At 43.7% G+C, this 26,874-nt stretch overlaps 1 protein-coding gene across 1 annotated transcript in view; it reads right to left on the bottom strand.

Moving 5' to 3' along the window:
* BMPER (BMP binding endothelial regulator) overlaps positions 1-26,874 on the bottom strand; it is a 262,543-nt gene that overhangs the window by 55,074 nt on the left and 180,595 nt on the right. The window contains exon 13 of the mRNA XM_060020709.1: positions 23,759-24,095. Within this exon, the coding sequence (XP_059876692.1) occupies positions 23,759-24,095 (337 nt within the window). The remainder of the gene's footprint in view (positions 1-23,758; positions 24,096-26,874) is intronic.

Raw genomic sequence — 26,874 nt, 5'->3', positions numbered from 1 at the left:
AACTGCATGGAAATTGTTGGAACAAACTGGCCTGGGGTTGGCAATTTGAGGTAATAAGACCTTGGTGCTCATAAGGTGTTCTTTGCCCATGAGAAGACCAAAGATGATCAAAATGCAAACTACAGAGCAGAGTCAATGGACAGACACACAGCAAAGTCCACTGCACATGACAGCCAGTGGAAACCCTGATACATGGTTCAAAATCAGGTCACAGCTTTAAAATCTCATCAGAAGCATGATTTTATTCGAAAGGCTTCTGGGGCAGTGGAGGGTTTTCCTTGCATGGCATTTTCCCGCTCACTGTACAGTGACTGTCAGCAAGATTCTACATAACACTAAAACCCAGAAGGACAAAAAGCAGTTCCTTCATTTTGCAAGGATGAAAAAGAAGCTCAGAGCAAGTGGAGAGGAACCAACCCATTGGAACTGGTTAAACTCACTCGAGAAAGTCAAATTTTCGAAGAATCCTTTTAAGTGCTGACATACTCAGGATTAATTAGATGAAAGAAAATGAATTTCTAAAACTAGGTTGGAAGCAGGCATCTGGTATGGAGGAAGTTTTAATCTTGAGGCAGAAATCATAACTAGTCCATCTTTGTCCCCCACCAAAGCCTAACTAGCACCCACATATAGTGGGGACTCAGTAACTGCTTACTGAGCTGAAGTCTCTTTACTATCTTATGCATTACGTCAATCAAGAAAACTGAGAAAGAATAACAAATTAATAGGACAGCTGCTGGATGACCTGGAGAACTGAATCAAAGCAGAAGACCACACTCCAATCATGATGGTTAATTTTACATGTCAATTTGACTGGGCCATGGGGCACCCAGATATTTGGTCAAACATTATGTTGGGTGTTTCTGTGAGGGTGTTTTTGGATGATATTAACATAATTGATAGACTGAATAAAGCCCTCCCTAACGTGGGTGGGTCCATCCAATCAGCTGAAGAGCTGAACAGAACAAAAAGGCTGACCCTCCCTTGAGAAAGGAAGAATTCTTCCTGACTGCCTTCCAGCTGCGGACATCGTTTTGTCCTGCCTTTGGACTTGAACTGAAACATCGGCCCTTCCTGGGTCTTGTGAGCCTGCTGGCCTTCAGACTGGAACTATACCATTAGCTCTCCTGAGTCTCCGACTTGCCAACTGACCTTGCAGAATTCGGGACTTGTCAGCTTTCATAATCATGTGAGCCAATTGCTTATAATAAATCTCTTTATATATCTTATTGCTTCTGTTCCTTTGGAGAACCCTGACTGACATACCAATCTATTTGAAAATCATATGTCAATCTCTCCCATGACTGCCCACTGTCTTGCAAAAAATATTTTAGGCTTAATCTAAGACTAAGGCCATCTGGTAACCCACATTGGGGTGAGAATTAGAACTATTTAATACTCAAGGGAGAGTCTAATATTTAGGAACATTCAAAAATCCAAGAAGATTGTCAGTGTCTTTTTCTTGTTCCAACCCAGGAATGGGGCATCAGGTGGAAATGGTTCTAAACTTCATTTGTCCTGTGTAGATACTTAAAAAAAAAAAATACAGACAGAAACAATGTAGTCAGAAAAGCTCTCTCCTTTTCTCCACTCTCATACTCAAGATCCCCACTAAAGGCTACAGAGAAACCCTAAAGAGAAACTTGAGAACATGGAGTATCTGTCCTTAAGCGCGGGAATCAGTAGCCAACACACACTCCGTATGTTTCTATATGTCACTTGACATAAATGATGCTCTTTAGCATTCTAAGGATCAGTGACCGAAAGAAAATTCACATGGAAACTCAGAGCTCTGGTGTGACCTCAGCTGGCATACTGATGACTGCAGGAATACGCTGACTTTATATTCAGGGAACAGTTCAGGACAGTGTCCTGCCCTGGTCCCACATACCTCCTTGGTCAATCCAAGGCTATGATGCAAAACCACTTTTAATAAGCCACACTCATGTCATAACACTGGAAAAGCCAAAAATGTACAACCTCCATGTAGGTCCAATAACCCAGGGATCAGTATATGGAAAAACGGACATTCTCCACTTACCTGTCAAAATCACTGTTAATAAATAGATTTATGGAATAAGCACAAGCCTTTCATTGTTATTTTTAAACCTCTATGAAATCTTGCAGATCCGGGTTCATAATCTGAAAAGGACTTCTGTTTGTTTTGTGTTATTCCCTATCACTACATTGGTAAATAAATATACAGTATTTTCTTAAATTACAAACATTTGTTGAGCATTTACGATATCACAGACTTGGTACAAAGAACTCTAAATATGTTATCTCATATAATGGTTACAAAAATCTTATGAGGTAGATATGAGTAGTATATGCACTTAATAGATGAGGAGTTTGAGAACCCAAATGGTTAGAAAATAACCAACGCTTTTAGCCATTATATCAAAACTTAACACACCAAAGAACCCAAAGTATACAGCCTCATATGTAGAGCACTGAACCTCGTATGTCACAGAGCTTCTACCGGAAAAGGAGCCTGATATGATATAAAATGAAAAGGAGATGCATTGGAAAAACAATCCTAAAATATAAAGAGCTGCCCTAGATTTATTTTTGAAAGACCAGAACACAGAAGAGAGGAGAAAAACACCTGGGCCTGAGTCGGTGTCACATTTCTATTCTACTTCCGAAAAAAACTAAATCTAAGTCCAAATTACATAACACGCCAAATAGCTTGCTTAGTCAGTTGCCTCTGTTCCAGTTTAGTCTCTGGAGGATGTCAGCCAGAGCCATGCTCAGAGGTTTGGCAGAAATGATAAAGTCTGAGAGAATTAGCATTCTAATGTCCAGAGGATATAGTGACAAACTAGTTTGAGAATGCTGCACAGTTAATAAGGGGATTCAAATTGGCATGTCCCAATCGAGATTAAGATGCTGCACATTGAGTTACCACATCAAAGCTTACATATGCTAAAAGCAAAGAATTCTATGAAGAAGACATTCGTTCTAATCATGATTCATCTCTCCTGCATCAAATCAACTACTGGGAGCCTCCAATATAAGGAACATCATGCTAGGAGATGTGAAATATAAATGTGATATAGTCCTCAATTTTGTGACACTTACACCCTCTAGATGAGGTGTGGAAGAAGCTGAAGAAAGGATAAACAGCAACAGAGGATCTAAATGCCGATTAATGACCACAACAAGAAACTAGGTAGGTTTGTTAACAGGCAAATCAATGGAGTGGTCAATTCATGTAGGAGTTCAGAAAGAAAGAAAAAATCATGCGTCTTTGGTGGACAGGAAAGATGTACAAAAGCCATGATACTTTAGCTGGATATGGAAAGATGGGTAGTATTTGGAAGGATGGGGAAGAAGATTCCAGGCAAAGGGCCTAAGCAAAGGGCCAGAGGTACAACACAGCATGACCCATTCAGAGCCTGTCTATCTGGCTGGACCAGAGGGTTTGGAAAATGAAGTATTTATCTGAAAAGATGTGCAGGGTAGAGATTGGGGCAAACCTTGGATCCCAAGCTAAAGAGTTTGGACTTTGTCCTTCAAGTAAGGAGACCACTGAAGGTTTTTGATGAGAGGACCAAAAACCTCAAAGCAGCACCCGAATGCAGACAGCGATTTAGAGGAGAAAACAGACTCTAGCAAAGGGGACAGGTTAAGGAGTCTATGGCCATTGTGTAGGCTTGTGGGGATGAGAGGCTCAGACTACGTCTGTGAATGAGAAAGGCAGAGAGAGAAGGAAAGCAATGCTGGCCAAGCCCTGTCCACATGCAAGCACTGTGCCTAGATGCTGGACATTCATGTCTCCCTGGGTTCTAACAGCCACCCTGAGTGCAGCTCTTATTCATCCCATTTGACAAAGCAGGAAAGCTTGGGGCAGTTACCCAATCATAGCACCAGTAAATGGACAGAAGTGATATGGAGAGAATTTCTTAGACAGGATAACTCACTAGAGTTGGTAACTGGTTGAAGAGGGTGTGAAAGACAGGATAGAGTCAATTATACCTAATTATGCCTGCAACATTAAGCAGAAAAAGCTAAAGTTCTTTCCTAATAAAAATATGAAGCAACAGAGCCCCATAGGAAATGCAGGGTCCCCTTTCAAGGGTAGTTGTTTTCCCTGGAAGTGTGTAGAGTGTGCCCCCAGTACAGCTGCACAGAGGATCCCATTCTGTTTATTTAGACCCAGGCTTGAAATGAGCCCCTACTTGGCATAAGCTGTGTACATGTAGTCTTGCGGCACCTGTGGTCAGGTCTACATGGGCATTATATTGATAACAATCAACAATACCATCTGGAAGATAGATCTTGGGAGCTGGGACACTGAAGGTCTGAACAGCAATCCAATGCTTACTTACCTCTCATAGACTGAGCACCTTGGGAAAAAGGGTCTGCTATCTGATCGCTCCACTCCCTAGTCCGTCAAAGGACAGCAATGAGAATTGTCTCAATGCTCCTTCGGCTCAGGGGCAATGTCAGCTTGAATGAAATAGTGTCACCAGTCCACGTGGAGAACAGTCCATCCACTCATTTCAAGGCAAATGGACCCTTTGGAAAGGACACGGCCACCTTTCTTATATAGGACTGTGAAGTAAATATGCACTTTGCACATCAAATTGGCTCATAGGCTATAAGTCAAAAAGGGACTAACTTTATCCTCACTGAGGAATCCACATATCAAAAATGATTTCATCTTCCACTGGAAAAATAACTTGACTCATGAGTCAAAGATCCAACTGTTTTCATCACTGGTGAGTCCAGACATCACTGACTGGCCCTCTATGGTGAACTTGGTTTCTAAGCATAAATATGATTGACTTTGACAGGTCCTCAGGTGCTTTTAGTTTTCTTCCAGTGTCATCTACAGGGAAGAACAAAACCCAAATTGAACCTGTCTTCTTGGCCCTCTCTTCCGAAAGTCCGGATCAGGACAAGAAGGCATGTATTATTCCAGCGGCATGCTCACAGTCTGTTGCCAGCCTCTGCAGATGGATGGGAATGTGTTCAGAATTCACACAACATGATGGCCCTGAGAGCGCAATTGTGCACAACAGGCCCAAATTGTAATTTGTCTGTGAAATGACAGTCACAAAGGGCAAGCAGTTAGGAGCCACACGACTCTACCTAACATGCTCGTAAACAGCCGAGAACATGCAGACGTGGAGGCATGCTGCATCACTAGCCTCCCTCCTCCTCTGAGAAGACCACGGACCTCTCACCCAAAGTACACACATCCTAGTTAGGAATTGCCTCCTACTTAGGATAAATCCAGAATACAGATTGTTAAACAAAAGAAAGCAAATAAAGCTACACGTATTCAGTCAGAGACATCTCTGGGAATCCCACAGACGTGAAAACATGTGTAAGTCAGCCCTCTCCATTCCTCCCTTCTAAGCTGAAATCTGTTTCTGAACATGCCTTACATGGATTTGTCAGGTTGGGAGATCCATGACGGTGACATCTCACGTCTCTTCTCCCACCCAGGCAGCGGGCCAACAGAGGGAAGACAAGTTTGCCAGAGGAGGCCAAGAGGCCATGCCTGCGAGCAGAGTGTCTGAGCTCATTGCTGGCCTTCGCAACCACCACTACACACTCATATTTCAACTCAAGAGGCGGACTGTTTGCTGAGATTGAATTGCATTTCTCTTCCTCATAGGTGGTTCTAGAAATTTCTAGAAAAAAAGATAAAAGTGATCCTGAGCTCAGGAAAGTATAATCCAGGTGTCCACAGGAAAAAAAAAAGAGAGAGAGAGAGAGATTATATAAAAATAGCAAAAACAAAAAACAAAACAGAAAACATAGGAAACTGCTTGACAAGTTCCAGGATTGAAACGTCCCACAATCACCATCACTCAGCTGGAGCTAGGATTTGGTTCAGTGCAACTCGCTGTGCATTTCTTGAGCATTTCTCTGATTCCCTCTGGCATATGCTGGGATGTGTGGGGAAGGGACATAAACATGAATGATAAATGGCCTCTTCCTTCAAGAGCTTGTATCTCTTGAGGGAAGCTATCTATATAGAAAGAGGAGTAATGGTAATATATCCAAGGCCAAATGGAATTAGTGCATAGAAGGGAACAACCAAAGCACAAGAGACAAAGAGAAAGATGGGGGGGAACAATCCATTTTCACTGGAGAAAGCCTGTCAGAACAAAATAGTCCTTAAACTGAGCTGGAACAGAGAGAAGCAGGAAGGGGCAGTCCCAGCAAATGACACCAAACATAAACAAGGCACATTTGGGGGAAAGTACCAAGTGCACTCAGGGGTTGCTGAATTGGCTGGAGTAAAAGGTAGGTAAAAATGAGCAAATCTCAAAAAAACATAAAGTATCGCCAGATAAAGTCTTGACAGACCCAGTCAGGAGTGTGAACTTGATTGAATAAATGACAGTCACTAAGCACTTCTGGGCACTGGAGGGATGTGCTAGGTATCACCGCTGGCCCCAGCACCACAGCCATCAGGCTGAGGTTAGAGGCCCCTGGACCAGCTGATTCACTCTCTTGAAGGTCCCAAGAGGCCTCCCCTTCCCAGCAGCCCTGCAGGCCTGTGAACATGTTACCCTGCTGCTACACCTGTATTTTAATCAGACCTCCTTCTTCATTTCTTCCTTTTCTTGGAGGGGAAGTTATTTCAAAAATCAATGTGCTTCCAAAATGCTTTCTCAAGTAAAATTCAATAGCAATCCCTTTTCCCCTCTGCCTCAAGGAGGAATAAGAGAAATACCTGAACTTCAAGTTTATAGGATATGAGGGGAATCGCTCAGACTTTAAATTTGGAAGAAAACAAGTTTACGTTAGACTTAACTAGAAAAAAACTCAGACTGAGGATCAAGAGACACTGACCAGAAGACAGAGGGGTAATGTATCCCCTCCTCTGTAGAATATCGAGTTTCAAAACACATGGTTATGGGAAACATTTAGGGTAGGGAGCAAAAATGCCAGGTCCACTTAGAGCCCCACGCTGGATTTTCAGTAGTTGGAATTTAATCGAATTTAAGGGCACAGTTCATCCTCTTATATCCATGCTTATTCTAGCACATTTCAAAGCCCTGTTCCCAGATGTGCTGCTCATGTCTCAGGGAGGTTTCTCTTCTTCCTCCCAGTAAAACCCAAGGCCCTTCCCTCAACCTGCAAAGCCCTGTGTTTCTCCATCTACTCTCCCTCCCTCTTCCCCTCGTTCCTTCTGCCCCAGATACAGTGACCTTTCGTTATTTCTCAAGCTGCCCATGTTCTTTGCATTTTTTTCTAATTTGAGCAGACCTCACTCCCTCTCTTCCTTCAGGTCTCAGCTCAAATCATACCTTATCCAAAGGGCCTTCTTCCCTGACTATGTTATGTGAACAGACCCCAGAGCCCAGCATCGTTCTCTATCTCCTCCCCTGCTGTCTTTCTTTGCAGCACATGAAATCGCATCATATATAGTATGTGTATTTACTTATTCTTATCGTCCTCATCACCCCTTCAGGTCAGGACAGTAAAAACATTGTCTTGATCACAGCTGCATCCCCTGAGCCTAAGAAAGTACCTGATAGAGATGTTCTTCCCACATACTGGTGGGAGCTGTGATTACATAGGAGCACAACAAGTACTCTAGAGATGGAAGAAATGAAAATATCCATTCTCCCCTCTTCAGGTAAAAGAGTACCTAAAATTATGTTGGGACATCACCTCTTTCCCACTCTGTCTCTGTGATGTGGCCTTCATTGGTCTAAAACAGTGGTTCTAAAAGTTGGTCCTCAGACCAGCAGCATCAGTACCACCTGGGAACTTACTAGAAATTCTCAGATCCCACCTCAGACCTGCTGAATCAGAAACCTTGGGTATGGGGCCAGTGATCTGTGTTTTGACAGGTCCTCCAGGTGAGCCATGACTGCAGAAGTTTGAGAACCACTTATGTAAAGGAACCAACTCATTTTATTTTCCCGGTTACAGGGCCAATCAGAATCCAGGAGGTGCATGAGACTTGCTTGGGTTTTGGAAACAAAAGACTCACCTCTGCCTGCATGATTTGTCTGAAGAATTTGGAGAGGAGAGGCCTGTGTTTCAACACAGAAGAACTGTGTCAGGAACTGGAGAGAGCACAAACCCTGGGGGCCTCATTTAAGCCTTGGATCAAGCCACGAATGAAGTGAAAACTGCCCCCAGCTTTTCAGCTACATGAGTCAAACAAACAACACTCATTTTTACAAATTAAACATGTTACTATTTAAACTAGCTTAATTGGGGTTTTCTTTATATGCAACTGAAAAAAAAATCTAATGAATGCAAGGTGAGCAAAAACACATGTTACAGCTAAACTTAGGAAACAGAGAATCCATCAAAGTACAAAGAGAAGTTACATCACCACATTAGTACATGTTCTGGTACTCTCCCGGAGTGGGGATTCTCTTACCCCCAAGGGGTGCCCTATACCTGAGACTCGTGTGGGAAGGGCCTCTTACCCAATGCTGTGGACGATGCTCAAATCAAGGAAAAGGACAGGATATGGAACAAAATAGGTGATTAGATGGTCCAGTAAGGCAGGGAATCAATCACCATTATCAGGAAACGCAGGACAGAGTCTGGGAATCAGAGAACAGGGAGGAACGGGTCCTCAGGGAGTGAAAGATGTCGCTAAATAGGCCAAATGCTTGAGCTGACCTGGTGCCTGGGGCTGCCCTTCAACAGCGTCTTATGGCCCAACACCTGTCAAGGCCCTTTAAAGGCCAAGAGGGAAGCAAATACAAACGACCTTACAACTCATAAATATGAGCTATTTCACTGATTAGTGGACAACTGCCTTGCTCTATGTCTGCCTCATCAGTCACTTCAAAAATTTCTGTTAAGAGACTTCCCATCTGATGTAAATAATGAAGAACACCACCAGTGACTATCAGGTGACCAGCCCATGAAAAGGTGAAGATGCCTTTTGCAGAAGTGTGATGGTGTGCCCTCAGCCCCCTGTGAGTACTTACATCTGTTAAACACTGGAGTCAAATTACAACTGTCCCACAGCACAGCTACCCGAACTCCTTTCTTTGAAAAAAAAAAATTATATGCATATATATATGTGTATATATATACACATCCTCGTCAATGTGCTACAAGCTCTAAACGGAAGCATCTGGACAAGACTATTCAACAGCACGGACCGGGCCAGAGTGGAAAAGGCCATCAAACCAGCAGTGCTCAAACTTCAGTGTGTACACAAATCCCATGGGCACCTTGTCAGACCTGCATGTTCTGATTTCAGAAGGGCTAGGGTGGAGCCTGAGGTCCTGCATTTCTAACAAGCTCCTAATGCTGTTGGTCCAACGATGGTGCTTTGAATAGCAAGAGTCTGAATTCACGCTGGTGTAGTGACACACGTATGTCATACAATGTGCGCTGGGGCGTTTGGACACAGCTGGGCATGTGTACCTGTGCGTGTGCACCCACGTGTGTAGCAGGTGTGTCTTCATCATCCTAGATGTATTCTGAAAAAGAACATGGTCCTGACTCCGAGCATATCAGAGCAAGCCAAATAAGCCACTACCTCAGATATGAGACTCAGTGGTATGGTATCCCTTGAGGATAAAGAAAAACCCACTTTAAAGCTCCATGAGACAGATGGATCTTCAGGGGAAATATGATTTGACCCATAACATGAATGAATCACTGACAGGTGAGATTCTGTGTAATAGACTTCACTACATTGAGAGTATAACACAGGAAGGACACGGAGCTCCTTGGGACAGGCACACAGGGAGCTCAGGGGGCTGGCTGCATCAGCATTTCAGAGGTTCCTGAATGCAGCACAACGCTCCCTGGCTGGGGCCCTCTCCTCCTGTCTCTCAGCGTGGTTCACTGCTCTCCATCCTCTTGATCTCAGCTCAAAGATCATTTCCTCAGGGGATGTCCTTCTCCAATCCATCTACCTCCCCCTTCCCCTATACACAAACCTATGGGATCTGACCCACCAATGAAATGATCTTATACACTGAAGTTTTCCTTCAAGTACAGACATCATAGCATGTTTAGTTGTAAGGATACTCGTTTACTGTCTTCCTTATTCACTAGACCATGAACTCCACGAAGACAGGAGCCATGTCTATTTCATTCACCACTGTAATCTTAACACACAGAACAGTGCCTGACATTTAACAAGGCTCAAAAAATATTTATTGAAGAGTTGAAGGTACAGAGGGAGGGAGGAAGGAGGTAGGATTTCTTAACTGAGGGTCCACTGATCCCTAGGTGAATTCCCTGTTGTATGTGCAAGCGTGCATGCATTTTTCTGGAAAAGAGACCCTTAGCTTTCATCAGAACCTCAAAAAGGATTGTGACCTCCCAAAATCAAGAATCACTGAGTTACTAGTATCACATCAATCAAAACATCTCAAGCAAGATGTGAAATAAGAATGTTTCTTTCTTTAGAAACTGTTTCTAAACAGTCATTAAAAGCAAAAAGAAGGAAAAGAAGATGAAAAACAAGGAAATACTTTATAGGCACACAGCATTAGAATCTAGGATCTCAATTCTATAATGAACTCAGCCTTTCACAGAAGAGTCAGGCATTCTTGTCTCTAGAATTATTACTGTAGACCAGAAAATATTTTGAGTAGAAAACGGCCACTATTTTGAAATTCAAACATTTCTCTTTAAAAGACCAGTAGGATGAAATCGCTCTATTTAAAATTCAGCCAGCATAATACTTCCAAAACCTGAACAGACGATTTTGCTCAAGAGAAAAAAAAATCTTTTAAAAGAAAAAAAACAAAAATCCTTCAAAATGAAAAAAAAAAAGGAGTATATGAAACATTCGCAAAAACTGAGTGTTAGCTCAGTTCAGAAAATGGAGACAAGGACTTCCCTAGTGGCTCAGTGGTTAAGAATCCACCTGCCAATGCATGGGATGTGGGTTTGAGCCCTGGTCCGGGAAGATCCCACATGCCACAGAGCAACTAAGCCCATGTGCCACAACTATTAAGCCTGCACTCTAGAGCCCGTGCACCACAACTACTGAGCCTGTGAGCCACAACTACTGAGGCTGCATGCTGCAACTACTGAAGCCCGCGTGCCTAGAGCCCATGCTCCACAACAAGAGAAGCCACTGCAATGAGAAGCCCGTGCACTGCAACGAAGAGTAGCCCCCGCTCGCCACAACTAGAGAAAGCACGCACACAGCAACGAAGACCTAACACAGCCAGAAAATAAAATAAAATAATAATAAAAATTAAATTAAAAAGAAAACGAAGACAATTTGGGGTTAGGAATGGGTTAGGAGGAGGAGCTAATACCAGATCATGGTGGTAATGGTCAAAAATTCAGTCTCTGGGTCAAACAGATTTGGTCTCAAATCCTGGCTCTGCCTCCTTCTTTTTTTTTTTTTTTTTTTGTGGTACGTGGGCCTCTCACTGCTGTGGCCTCTCCCGTTGTGGAGCACAGCCTCCGGATGCACAGGCTCAGCGGCCATGGCTCACGGGCCCAGCCGCTCCGCGGCATGTGGGATCTTTCCGGACCGGGGCACGAACCCGTGTCCCCTGCATCGGCAGGCGGACTCTCAACCACTGCGCCACCAGGGAAGCCCTCTGCCTCCTTCTTGCCTGGTGACCTTGGGTGATATTCTTACCTCCTTTACGCTCGTGTTCCTCATGCACACAAATGCAACACTATATGCAGAGAAAGCCCTTGGCGGTCACTTGGCACACAGCATGCAAACATGTAAGCTGTCACTTCTCCTCTTCGCATGGCATTGCCCATTATTACTAACACTGTAAAATATTGTTAGGCTTCCCTGAGTTTCAGGCACATAATGAGTGTCGATCAATGCTGTTAACATGGTTGTCATTACCTCCTATTACTGAAGCCCATGTACTTATTTCCTTAGTAATGCAGGCCTCTGTTTTCAGTCAACCTCTGAATCCAAATCTTTTCTTCCTCTCAAGTAAATACCAACCTCAGCTTTCCTGCAGTCCTTATTTGCTATTCAGTCAATAAATCCTAACAGTGGCCACAAAACTACAGGTCAGTATCTGCTTAATATCTTTCCTCCCTGTCTTTGATCACAAAGACAAAATGAAGATTCCAATTTCCTGGTTTCCTTTTCATATGGAAAAGCTTTCAGGGGTTCTGAAAGGTCTTCTGGCCCATATTCTTTGAGGAGCTCAAATGCATCCTACCTTCGTGCTCACACATGGGCCATTTGCTTGGGATACAACGAAGAAACCAGCTAGCTCATCCTCTCATCTGTTTAAACTCCCAGCACTAGGTAAGACAGTAAAGATCACAGAGAACAGCTCTTTCATGTTAAAAGAATTATTAATTCCAGTACCGTCACCAGATTTCCTTGTAAAGCATTTATTTCTCTACTCTCTGTGCCCGCTGACCAGGTTCTTTAAAAGCCTGAAGCCGGCAGAAAGGAAGCAGACTTTTACAGATACATCCTGTTGGCCATTCTGGGCTCACCAGTCTGGCCCCCAGCTCCGGGCCTGTCTGTTCTGCCTGCTGGGGGAGGGGAAGATTTGGGCAGCTCTGCCTCTGCACAGAACACCGGCTCCAGGCCGGTTCATCAACAGAACTGCACGGTGTCCAGCTTTCTCTTCAGGGAGGGCACTTGCTGGGCCCCGGGTCATTCATCTCAAAGTGACCGCGGCGGTTCCCAGCTCACTGTGAAAAGTATTTCAGTGGCCAGGAGAACTCCGACTCTGGATTCTAATTCTGGCTCACAAATGGCCCAGTCAAACAAGTTCAACACTTCTGCTGGGCCTGGCCTTACAAATAGGAAGCAGTAAGACCAGGGCTTTTTTGCTTATAAAACAAGACATTAAAAGGTTTACTTTGGGGCTTCCCTGGTGGCGCAGTGGTTGAGAGTCTGCCTGCCGATGCAGGGGACAGGGGTTCGTGCCCCGGTCTGGGAAGATCCCACGTGCCGCAGAGCGGCTGGGCCCGTGAGCCATGGCCGCTGAGCCTGTGCGTCCGGAGCCTGTGCTCCGCAACGGGAGAGGCCACAACAGTGAGAGGTCTGCATACCGCAAAAAAAAAAAAAAAAAAAAAAAAAAGGTTTACTTTGGTGCCTACTTTCTTTTTTTTCCATTTTTAAAATTGAAGTATAGTTGATGCACAATCTTATGTAAGTTACAGGTGCACTGTGTAGTGACTCACATTTTTTAAAGGTTATACTCCACTTATGGTTATTATAAAGTACTGGCTATATTCCCTGTGTTGTACAATATATCCTTGTAGCTTATTTTAGTCCTAATAGTTTGCATCTCTTAATCCCCTATATTGCCCCTCCCCCCTTCCCTCTCCCCACTGGTAACCACTAGTTTGTTCTCTATATCTGTGAGTCTGTTTCTTTTTTGTTATATTCGCCAGTTTGTTGTATTTTTTTTAGGTTCCACATGTAAGTGATATAATACAGTATTTGTCTTTCTCTGTCTGGCTTATTTCACTTAGCATAATACCCTCCAAGTCCATCCATGTTGCTGCAAATGGCAAAATTTCATTCTTTTTTATGGTTGAGCAGTATTCCATTTGGTGCCTGTACTTTAAACAACACGCCAAGAAAATGCCACTGAGCTCCAATGACCACTTTAGGTGGGCATGTGCTTAGCTCCTAATCCCTTACCCACGGACCCACTCTGTGTTCTCATCTCTAATGTTTGGAGGTTGACTGGACAGGACAAAGAAAGATAAGCCCCATCAGCCATAAAATGGTCTTGGAGTAGACCAAGTCTCAGAGAACTGCATCCCCTTGGGGACCCACAGACAGCTGGAAGCAGTTCTTCTTCTAATTCCTCCACCTCGTGCTGAGGTTCTCCAGGTGTGGTCCCCGAGTCCCAGCATCCCTTGGGAACTTGTTAAAAGTGCACATTTTCAGCCCCCGCCTTAGACCCACTGAATCAGCTCTCTAAATGATTCTGATTCCTGCTAAAGTTTGAGAACCACAACCTAAGGCATAGAATACGTGGTAGGTGTATAGAAACTAAGAAATAAACGAATGAGGATAATAATAAATAAATGAATAAATGAAAAGTCTTCATCTTTACTGAACCAATGCCCAGTATGACCTGCTCCCAGGTAATGGCTGAAAGACACTACAGTGCACCCCCTTCGTGTCTGATGGATGCTGGGGCATAAACTCTAATGATCTGGTTGTGGCCTTTGCCTCCTGAAATATCTTCCACACCTCCCTAGTTGATGACACTGCCCCATGCAACATCTATCTGTTAGCTGCCTGTGCCAGGCTCTTGCTGGCTTCCACGGCTTTGAACATGCAGTCTTCCGTGGCTGGGATCTTTCCCTTTGTTCTCTTCCCCAAACCCCTTCTCCTTTTTGTGCAGCTAAACCCTACATATGCTTCTGGTTTCAGCTTAGGAAGTCACTGTCTCCAGGAAGCCACCCCCCCTGGCAGGTTTCCATAGCATCCTGTACATCCTCTATCAAAACTGCATCCCTCCCTATTTACATTCCTGTTGACTTGTCTTTCTCACCCACTAGCCTACACTGCAAGCTCTGTGAGCCAGAGGACTCGTTTATCTTAACCACTGCCATACCTCCAGCACCTTGAACAGCGCCTGGTGAATTATTTAATCAATGAATCCTGACTACAAAATAATCTGTGTGTGTGTGTTTTTACAATAGGTAATATATACCTGTTTTAATTTATTATTGATTGATTTCATTGATTCCTAGACATGAATAATTGACTATTAGCCTAGAAAAGAGACCCATGGATATAAAAAAATAGTAATTCAGCATCTTCTTCCTTAACAAAAAAACTGCCCCTACACCCAGTCTTTTTTTTTTTTTTGCGGTACGTGGGCCTCTCACTGCTGTGGTCTCTCCCGTTGCCGAGCACAGGCTCCAGATGCGCAGGCTCAGTGGCCATGGCTCACGGGCCCAGCCGCTCTGCAGCATGTGGGATCCTCCCGGACCGGGGCACAAACCCGTGTCCCCTGCATTGGCAGGCAGACTACTAACCACTGCGCCACCAGGGAAGCCCCAGTCTTTTTTTTTTAAACACGTACACACTTCTGAATATTTGGTCTGTAGTTGAAACACCGGCCCCTGTGAAAGCCTGTGTGTACAAGCCTACTGCTCCTTTTCCTTGCCAGGTCAGAAGAAAATTGAGATTGACTATAAGATTTCCATGTGTAGGAGGATCCAGGATCACAAAAGCCTCCCTCCTATTTCATATTTGCACACTCTCCATCAGTTTTAATTTTTGCCAGCTTGATTGAGAGATAGTCAAAAAGTCCTGGATGGCCGTCCAGCACAGTACAACCCTGAGCTCCCAGCCCAGCACAGGGGCCAGCGAGCCACCTCTGAGAAACCCATGATGCTGCCAGGATGCCGGCTGATTTCACAAGGCGCTGCTCCTGTCCCTGTTGCCTCACTGAGTCACAGGGCTGTACTCACAGCACATCAAAGATTCAACCAATCTGTCTGTGGCCTGACGTAAGCCAGCCCACACACGGCCATCTCTGAGGACACCCATCCCCAGGTTTTCTCGGTTCTGAGGCATTCTGGCACCCAACTGCATACCTTACTTTTCTATAGAACAACCTGAAACCATGGGGCTCAAGGCGGAATGCCACTAGACCACACTGGTGATGTGGCCAAGGGAAGTAGATTCCTTGGTGTTTCCACCTGGGCGTTACAAGGGAAACCTCATACAGCCTCATGACCAATCTGTTGGTGATGATATCATCTCTATTTCACACAAAAAATAGAAGTTCGGAGGTGTTAGATCCTTTACCCGTGGCCACTGTCACTTATTCCTCAACTTGTTCCAGAAAGGATTTACACCAGCTTGCAAAACTACATGCAGAATGAAATAAAATGAAACTTAGTGAATGAGGAAAACAGGAAAGGCTTAACAATAAATGTAAACAATAAACACGATGCAGTTATTAGCTCTGTTTCTTTGGATCAGGAGTCCAGGCATGGACTCTGCTGAGGGTCTCACAAGATTGCACTCCAGATATTAATTGGGGCCACGATCTCATCTGAACCTTGACAGGGGAAGAATTTGCTTCCAAGCTCATGCAGTGATTGGTAGCATACCCAGCACTTTCTAAAGGCACCAGTACTGGCAGCCTCCTCTCTGGTCTGCAAACAGGCCACACCCTTCCCAGCATAGAGGCCTGCCCTTCCCCCACCCATGACAGACCTCCCCACCCCCGTCCTTCCCACACACGGTGGGCTCCACTCAAAGGAGCACACCTCCAGAAGGCTCTTCCTGTCTACCTTGTTCCAAGTTGGCCACCCCCAGCCCACCCTATCATATCACACTATTTCCCCCATTCCTCTTCTCACAATTGGCAATGACCTTGTTTCTTATTTATCGCTATCTGTCCACACTAGACAGTGAGCTGTCTGAAGGAAGAACTTTTGTCTCTCTTGTTCAGTCCCAAATCGCCACACCTACAGCAGTACCTGGCACACAGCAGGTGCACTCTCAAAAGTTGTAAAAGGAGTGAATTAAGTAATTGATGAAATCCTCCTCCAAAAGCTCATGGCAAAAGCAGGATATTTAAAAACCTGAATGATGGACTCTGAGAACAGCCCTAGCAGCTCTGGCCAAGTTCTCTGACAAAGACCCGAGACCAAGTATCCTGTCAGGCTGGCTGCTCAGGCCCCACGGGGGTCTTGGAATGAGTCCCCTCACCTCTCAGTGTCCCAGTTAGCTCAACAATGACATGAGGAAAACATTCCTCATGTCAGCCACCACCCCTGTCACTCTCATGGATAGAAAGGGCTTTATACCCATCGATAACGAAAATACAATAAAGCTACACTAGACAGTCTCCTCCTTACTAAGGAGTAATCTAAGTCCCCGAAGCAGCCAAGAGAGATGCTACAAAATAATTAGTGTTTTACCTGCTACAGTGACACTCATTCAAATCTGTGTTCAAAAGCCCCATCTAATTACAATCCAAAATATAATTTTCTGAGGAGAAACACTGCAGGTTTCCAGGAAGTTTATGCTGAAAATAAACTCAAAGCTAAAATTAAAATCAAATTGAAATTACATTTAACCTTGAGCCAGGCAGGCTGTGGAGTAAAGAATTAACCTGGCCCAAAGAGAGTCTGGCCTTGGCCTTTAGCTCCTGGGGAGTGATCTCTAGGCCCCTGGAATGCACTGCTTGACAGGATTGTCCTTTTTTGCCTGGGTGCTTTGGCCAGGAGACACTCTAACAGTGTGCTTTATGATGGGGGCTTTGGGCCATCTGATAACAGTTCCAACCTCCAGAGGAGCTGGAGACTAAAGGCATTAGCATGACCTCTGGGAGGGGCTACAGAAGGTCAGCCATGCAGGCAGCAGGTGATTGAGTCCCAATAAAAACTCTGGACACCAAAAGCTCAGGTGAACTTCCTTGAGGGGAAATACCCCATGAACAGTGTCATACATTGTGACCAGGAAGAGTCAGTGCCAGTCCATGACTCCATGGGACAGGATGGTGGAAGAGGCCAATGCAGAAATATCTATAGATCAAAATACCACACAAAAAATATGGCAAGGCCAAACACTAGCCATCTATAGATAGAAGGTATAGAAGAGGATCCAGGAGGTCCAAGTGGCTTACAAGAGAATTGTTAACAGTCAGAGGTGGATTCTGAGATTCAGAGGCCTGCCCCTGGCAGTCACAGTAGTAGACTCATGCATAAGAAGAGCCGATAGCTCCTGCAGCATCAAAGGTGGACCAGAGGCTCCGCTTGCTCTGACTAGTCTATTCCCTGAAAGGACAGAAATGTGTGCACATTCTGACTTTAAGTGTATAACGAGTGTGGGGATAAAGATCTAAGATGGACTTGGCATTGGGGGTAGAAGTCACAAGGTGATCAGAGAGGATGAAGATGACAGAAAGGCTAAGAAGGGAGCTAAGAAAACTTTCTCCAAAGCAGACCTTCCAGGGGTGATGCTGGGTGAAATACAAAAGGGTAGAAAAGACATTTCCCATTCCCGAGTGAACCTAAAATCCAATGCGGGCGAGAGACGACAGCAGTGCAATATAGTATATGCACTAAATAAGGATAAACACAATCAGCATCTCTAAGAAACCAAAGAAAAAACATTTACAGAGGTCTGGGATGAAACTTGAGCTGTGCTTTCAGCTTAAATCAATGTAGAAAATGAAGGCATCTCAGGCAGAGGAAAGACATGGACCCAGAGGCAGGAATGTGCATTGTATATTTAGATACAGTGAAGGAGTAGCCTAGGGCATAAGTTAAAAGAGAGAGAGAGAGAGAGAGAGAGAGAGAGAGCGCGAGAGAGCGAGAGTGAGCTACTGAGTAGGGAAAACATTTTGAACTTTAAGGTTGGACTTGTAAGGGCTGAAGTCTGATCGGTGGTACAACTGAGGTGTCTACTGCCACCTGGTGTCACCTTTATTACATATTCAGAGTGGCTGCTCATCCTAAAAGCTAAGTTTGCCAAAGGAAAAATAAAAAGGCAGGTTTAGAACATCACATTTTAAAATGAATATCTCATTTGATTTAGGACCCTAGTTCTAATGGCAATTTGAGGCAAATCATTAAAAGCTGTAAACAGAAATGTTCCAAGCACGTTCTCCTTTGAAGCGAGGGAAGATTGGCTTGATTTTAATTATAGAACAGCAGTTAGCTTTATATGATTTTCTCCTACAGACACACACACACATAAAGTCTGTATCGTTGCCTGCATCTCTCCCCTTGCCTTATAATAAATGATGAGTTTCCTTTATAGGAAAACCCAAAGTGGGTCATCCACAAAGGCTGTGATCTTCCTTTGGAAGGAAGCCACTGGCGGTCCCCAGGCGCCAGCATCTCCGACACCGTTGTGCTGTTGGAGTTCCAGCGTTCTCCTGCACAACCTCCCACCAACTACCTCCCAGGACCTCAGCGGGAAGGACACATCTGTGAATCCCCTGGCCTTCCTTCAATTCCTTACAGCTGTAAAAAACACTGCACGGAAAGAAAAGAACATTTCCTAGACTGGGAATCCCCAGACACTTACCCAAACCGAACAAGTGAACAGAGTTATTGCTCCGGTGAATTATACTGCATGAAGGGGAGTGGGGAGAGGAAAACAGTCCTGAGACGACGGTGGTCTGTAAAGGCCTGGGCTTTGCTGCAGTTCACATTAATCTTCCTGGCTTCTCTGAAATGTGGGCCTGCCTTGACTGGAGAGGCCCGCTTTGCTAGCAAGTTACACTCACTTGCAACTACTTCATCCAAGATTCAGGTCTGAGTTTGCTAGTGTTTCATACACCAGCCCAACGTACAGGTGGTCTTCTCTCTCCCCAGCGTGACCCACATAGCTCAACCCATCTCCTGGCTTCCTTGCGCCCCCGGGGGCTGCCGAGACTGGTCTCGTCAGCCTGCCCGAATTCAAGGTGGGGAGTGGATTCGATACTGGCTGCTGAGGACCACCAGGGAGGCTACGGGATGGGGGGCTGCTTATTCCTCCTGGATTTCCCAGTTGGCAGCCAAGACACAGATGGAGAAGGCAGCGTGAGGCTGGGGGAGGGAGGTGAAAACAAAGAAATGAGAAAAGAGACCCAAAGACAACATCTCCTCCTCAGGGAGGCCTATGTGTGAATCCAAGTATAATTGAAATGATTTCACATTCATGTTTCCACAGTATACTAACTACTTCCCTTGCTACAAGAAATGTCTCCGTGACATACCAGCGGCGGCCAATGCAGATTTGCAAAGGGGATTATCTAATTTGAGGACAAGTCAATTAGCAACTCTAGGACTTAAGACACATTATCAATGTAGCCAGTTAAAATTTTTATGTGATTCATAATTAAATTATTTTGCATCCAAACATATTCAATGAGTTAATGAAGCCAATATGCTGATCACAAAGCCTTTAATTTTTATAGCAAATGAGGCCATGATGGGTGGAACTGATGTGCGAAGAAAAAATGAGCAAATTTAAAAAGTTTCCCAAAAGAGAAGAAGAAAGTCTTGGCTAATATGGAGTCATTTCTTATTCATTTACAAAGTTTTTCAAGTTTTTAGACAATGGACAGTTTACTATTAAAATTTTTGAACTGGGTAAAAGACCAAAATAAAATAAGAGTTCTACGTCCTAGACATCTCAAAAGTAAACTCTAATTCAGAGAAATTAGAATTATTATTTTGATCTTATAAGAAGAGCTATCTCATATTTATAAAAGAATTTTCCCTCTGGAACTTGTCATATGATTAAGGAAACCCAAAAGAGGTAACATTTCCTGAGAGAAATACCTCCTTTATCCTCTCCCTTCTCTAAGTTACAAAAACAATGGTACTTGGAAGGTGGCATTTGTATATTACGCAACTTTATTCTTTGTCCTAAAGGTAAGTACAGATACTTCTTTGAAGGATAAGGGGAAGATGAAAGGAATCAAATTCATATATAATTTATATATATGACCTTCCATGATATCAAGGCAAATCCCTTTAGTCCTATATTGAGTCATAAAAAAGATCACAGCCCTTAAAACACAGGTCACGACTATGTTTTAAGCTTCATTTTAGAAATTCCGCCAATGACAAAATATACAGGCAAAAATTTACATGTGTGGAATGTGATGTGATGGCTATTTTCTTCTTTATTCTTTTTAATGTTACTTAATTGTCATACAATGAACATATATTATTCTTATAAGACAAAAAGAACAATTTTTTTAAAGGCTTGCAATGCAATCTTCACTTACTGTATTTTATTCAAGGTCACGAAAGAGAAACGGTTCATTTATAAATTGTTCCGTAGATTCATCAGTGAGACTCTATCTAATCTGTTCTCCACGATGAGCACAGGAGAAGATCTCGACAATCAGAAATGTAAGTGGCCAGGGGTGGGGCGGGCCAGATTCTCCATAGAGAGGAAGGGACACAGGACAACAGCACACTGTGCCAGGACGGCCTGTCTATCACGGACCAACGTGGCACCACCCGTTGACCTCAGTCCGTGGAGTAGCAATCCCACCAGGTAGTCGCTGTCATACCTATTCTAAAGGCAAAGAATCTGAAACCCAGCAAGCTACCAGGGCCACACAGCTAGAAAGTGGCAGGGTTGAGGTTACGTCCGGCTTGGCATTGCCCGATGCATTCTCTGTCCGTTGCTTCCTAAAGGCTCCCTAAGGTTTGTTCCTTGCTGGAGATCCCCTGAGAACAGAACTCCCTTTCCACGTTGACCTTGTTTCTTTTCTCTCTCCTGCCACATCCGTGCTTGGAGGAAAGAAAGAAATCCAGGATCTACCCAATATTGGCCACTCTCACTTGAAAGTACATGAAGGTGAACCTCTCGGTTGGGGAATGAGATTATCAGCAAAGTGCATGACAGTCAGGATTGTCCAGCTCTGCCCTCCTGAGCTCCCCTGCCTCTTCCAGGGAGTGGCTGGCCTGGAAGGGTGTTCTGTCCCTACACCACACACAGCAGAACACAAGCTCACCTCCCACCATGCTCCATCCTCCAAACCTCAGTGCACAAGGATCCCCAGAGCATTCTCATAAGCTCCCCAGACTCAGGCATCCAGCCCCTTACACAGTGACTCCCCCGCCGCCCCCCAACTGCGCCGCTGTAGCAACTTTCAAGAGCAGAAGGTTAGCATCTGTCTGGCCACCTAACAATTTCGATTCTCTCTGTCCATGTCAAAGTCATTTCTCACGACTTCTGCCAAGGTGCTCATCATATTCCTGCTAGCAGTCCAGGGATCATAATACAAAATAAATCACCAAAGAGCAAAGAAATCGAAATTTGCAAGAAGGGAAGAATCTCTGCAGGCCTGCTCTCCAATTTTTGCTTTCAACACGTTCCTTTGAAATGGGATGAAAACCAAAGGTGTAGGCTGCTAGGGTCCTGGGAGAAGTACAGCCTTTCCACTCTATTTCAGACAGAGAAGGGTCCAATTCAAATCCACAACTGGGGTAGGGGAGCTTCCAAAAGAAGACTTACCCTTGTTAATCATTTAATTAATGGTAGAAGCTACAATAGCAGCCAACAGTTACAGAGCACATTGCTCGGGGGCACCGGGTTGAGCACATGCATCTATGTTCACAGTCTCATTGAATCTGAATGACAGTTCTTCAAGATAGGCTCTTTATTATCCCCACTTCCCAGATAAGCAAACTAAAGTTTAGCGAGCTTAAATAACTGTTCAAGGTTGTAAAGCTGGACTGGATTTTTAGCTCTGGGAGACCACAAGTTTCTTAATTGCTGTGCTCTATTGCTTCCCATCAGACTTTCAAGTGATGGGTATTTAGATTCCAAATGAAGCCTGGTTTGTCTGTCCAGGTGCTTAGTTCACTCCAGAGTGCATTAAGATCTTTTGATTTGAATAGACAAGGGTGAGGTCAGTCTAGGGGGTGGTGCCGGGAGGAGAAAGAAGGGAACCCAGAGAATTCAAACTACAACCGGAAAATGGCTTGAAGGAACTAAACACGTGAGTTGGAGCCAAATGGTTTGGCAGATGCTGCCATGTTCAGGGATTTGTGATGACAGAGACAGTCCTTTTTCCACCCTACTTTGAGATGACTTTATAGAACTTTATCTTTTATATCCAAAGATCAAATAAATAAAAAAAGATCACATTTAACGAGAACTAGGAGAAATAAACTGGTGGCAGTTAAAGGGTAAAAATAACTTCTCTGTGGCTTCAGACCACAGGAGCTTTCTCATTTTAAGAGGCACAGGCAAATCACTTAAACAAGGCCTTTTTGGACTGTGTTCATCTCATGTTTCCTCCCACATCCACGGTGGTTAAAGTTATATACAGTCTTAGCTCTTGAACCTCATGGAATTGTGTAGTAAATGGAAGTACAACCAGGCCAAACTCAACAACTCACAAATGCAAGCTTGTAGCACAGAAGTCAAAGCCAGTTCTCCTTTGTAACCAGTTGCTTTGTATGGAAGGAGGTTAATCAGAATTAGAAAAGGTTATGGAACCCATGGTCTTTTTTTTTTTTCATATATCGTCGATACATAATATAAATATTGCACTAGACATACAAGTTTGCATACAGAAATGTATAGACACGTTTGCCAAATTGAAAGCAATGTTTAGCTCAGGGTTGTGAAACAGGGCATTTTTAAAAATCTTTAGCACATTATAATGGTTAATTTTATGTAAAAGTAGGTGTTGCCTTTATATTCACAAAACAGGTAACTTCGATGAATATGTATTGTTCATTTAAGACAATGATTAAAGTGGTTTGCTTAATACAAATGGAATCCATGGTCTTAACAAGAGACTTTCCTTCCTCCATCCTCAAGCCCTGTTTCTACTCTCCTCTGACTCTGGACACAAAGTCTCATAGTTGGCTAAAATCCAAGGAATCGTCACTTCACCACCTTGTTTTCCATGTGCAGATGTGTTCTGGGTGAGACGATGAGAAAGACCTGATGAACTCTTCCTCAGATCTAGAATAACCAAGCTCACTCAAATACCCAAAGGCAGCCAGAGTGATGTGAGATTCCTACCTCTGCCCTATACCACTGCATTAGAGGCCAGACTTTGGGAAGCACTCCTCAATCTTAAGAGTCAAGCTAACACCTGGAAAAATCCTAGAGTGTCACTAGCTTTCCAGTGCAACTGCAGACACAAAAACAGAATCACTTATAGGAGATATCTCTGAAATATGCCCTTCAATTTCCTAATTTGGGACATAATGTGGGACTGAGTCAAGATGAGATCAGTCTCAAGAGAAGAAAGAAGCAGGGGTGTTTACACTGCACTTTGGGGGCCCTTGTTTTGTACACCAAGGGATTTGATACCCTCTATTCCATGGTCAAGTCTACCCTTGGTCTGTAACCCAAGCCTATTTCCCAAGGCACTGTACTTACCGGTAGAAAGTAGCATAGTCCACAGTTGAGTGGCAGGTCTGAAACTCCCATGATTTGAGTTTCTGGCATTCCCGATGGGCTCGAAGCTTTACCTTCACTGTCCCTTGACACAGTTCAGGCACTGGTTTTCTCTGGGGTCTGTTGCAGAACTCATTGGACTCCACCCTCCAGGACTCGGCAAAGTCATCCACATCAAACTTGAAGTTTCCATCTCCACCAATTAAGTCATCACGCTTATGCCCATTGTAGTTGCCACAAAGACCACAGAGTTTGCCCTTGAGATGGGGTGCAGCCATGACTTCTACAAAACTGTCTCCATCCCATGATATTTCCAAACCTAGAGGAAAAGAGGATCAACCACTCTTGAATGCACCAATAGTTCCCAACTGTACAGACTCTTACATAGTACATATGACTATCTTCTAACAAGGAACACTAAGGATCTCACCAAATTCTTGATTACCTTTTAATTTCACCACATCAAACACTGTATGATATAACATGAATCAATTATTGGGGCTTAGAACTTTTTAAATGTATAAAGTTTGCCCTTATAATGATATCTTATGTACCCTAATTTGACTTGTAGATGACTATTCATTGACCATGATACTCTAGGGTTTATATTTTTGCCCTTTTCTAGAGTAATTGTCTTGGTCCAAATCATGTTTTCATTTATCCAACGACTATGACAATGCAGAAATGGAAAGATAACAAAGATGATAGTTTTTTTAATATCATTTTTCTTCATCCAATAATCCCCCCATATGATTATGCTAGGTGCCAAGTGAAAATTTCCAAATTATTTGCTATAGTGGAAGTATTAAAGTAATAAATATAAAGCTTCTGAATACATCCTCTTCAAAGGACAACACTCCTACAAATGAAAATGTTTGCCCCCTCGTTACTTTACAGTCATGTGTGAGACATGCCCAGCTGTTCAATCCATGCTTCCTAGGGTTGAGATGTTACGAGCCCTAGGTTGGGGCCTCCATGCCTGGGCTGATCATAAGCTTCAAAATTTGACTAGGCATTGGAGGCTACCAGCCCACAGGCCAAAGTTACTCATGCGCTGGACAGAATCAGCAGGACAGTACTGTCTTGTTCACCAAGGAAACAATCTTCACTCCACAAGGTAAAGAGTGTAATCTCCTCTTGATTTGCTGAACTGACCATCTAAACAATTGGAGAATATTTCTGAGAACATTCATATTTTTTCAGACCTGCTGGCCCAAAGCTTCTAGGATTTACTCCAGCCAATGGCCCCACTGAATAGTGGGATTTCTGTCACATGTCAGACAGCCAGGTTCCACTGTCACACATCACAGATCAGCCTGACCAGAAGGTCAAGAAGGAATGTTCTCATATCCATCCTGATATTGTATGTGAAGACACTGTCCATAAGACAAAGGGGAGGGTTTCGTGAAAAGTCTTTTGAGGCTCAACCCAGAGCAAATGATAGCTCTGGTCTTATCATTTTCTTTATGTCTCAGGTGTGCGTTGGAAGCTTCTCTTACTGTTCTCATGGTAATGTCCTGGCAGGGCCTGAGCCCCACAGTGAATGGTGAACTAGGTACCAGTTTGGTGGATGAGCACCAAGAGAACCTCTACAGTAGGTTGAGGTGCATTTCTGCCCTAGGACTCTTCCTTATTCAGTGTCACTGTCTCCTAAGAGGGACAGCCCACAAAGAAAGCTCTGTTTTAACAGAAAAATAGAAAGTGTCCCCGCTGTGTGTTTTCAGTCTTATCCTCTTGGATTTCTGACAAAACCTAGTCTTTGATTTAGTCTGTTCTGAGCCTCCGGAAAGATCAACATGACTCTTTTTAGAAGACTTTACCTTTGTTCCTGAAGGATCAATACTAGCCTGATGAGCAAGTAAGTGTTCAGAAGATACTCAGAAGCTGGGGAGATAAGGTGATGATGAAAAAGGAGAAAGGGGTACGGGGAGGGTGGAATGGATCTTGTCTGAATATAAAATTGGCATAAGGCAATGTCAGAGTGATATAAGATCAGCAAGAAGCACTCAGAAGTAAAATGCTAACACTAATATTCCTTAAGCCAATATTCTCTTGGACGTGGTCCAAAGGGAGAGAAGCCTGGCCAAACAGCATTCCTGTGAGTAGGACACACAACTGCCACAAGCAAGAGTTACAGATCCGCTTTTAGGGAAAGTTATTTGGTAGAATAAACCAGTGGTCCTAAAACTGGATTTCTCAAGAAATAAACAGAAAGACTCATATGGAAATCACTGTATGCTAAATGAAAGGAATGGAAGCATTCTCAGTCCAAAGCAAATGGTAGAGAAGATTTCTTGATCAGGAGAAGAAGCTCGGTTCCAAAAAGCAATTACATAGAATTGGGTAAAAAGCAGGAAAGAAGGTAATCAGAAAGTGTCTCTTGGGCTTTCGGGAATAATTGGGTGAAGAAAAGACAGTGATGGGGCATGGTGATCAGAGCAAGGACACACTGCTAGTCTGTCCCCACACTGGACTAATCTCCTGTGTGGATCTCAAAGATGGGGTCAATTCTGACAACCACAACTATTGTATAAAACGATGTCTCATTTCTTCATACCCCATCTTCCAACACATTATCTGACACATAGATATACACTCACTAAATGAATGAATTACCCTGTAAATTGATACTACGAGTCTGCAAAGCCAAAGAAATTTGTGAATTTCATGCTAGCTAAGACACTGAAATAACATTTTGAAAAAAAGACAAGCAAACTATAATATGATTTGTAATACACTCTCTAAGGTATAGAAGAAACTTGACCTCATTAAGCCTGTAACTAGGCAGCTGCCCAGCCAGAGAAATGAAGGGAGAGATCAATCCCATACAACACTCAAACTTTTAGAGCATAATTCTTAAAGATTTTCCACCTTGCAAAACTTTCCAAACTACAAATCTCTTTCCTAGACAGCAGGCAGATGCTATTTTCCAAGTGCCACACTGGTTGAGAATTTACATCCAAAGGAGCTCCAACAAAATTACTGGCAATGATATAATAAAACGTGAGACTTTGGGCAACTGAGTTCATGGGAATTCAACTCACAGTGAACAAGCCAATCATTCTTTCTTGCAATGGACTACTGGTCCATGCATGCTT

The sequence above is a fragment of the Delphinus delphis genome, chromosome 9 (assembly GCF_949987515.2).
Source record: "Delphinus delphis chromosome 9, mDelDel1.2, whole genome shotgun sequence".
In the NCBI taxonomy this organism is placed as follows: Eukaryota; Metazoa; Chordata; class Mammalia; order Artiodactyla; family Delphinidae; genus Delphinus; species Delphinus delphis.
Note: the sequence above shows the minus strand (reverse complement) of the source record. Positions and strands in the feature narration are given on the sequence as shown.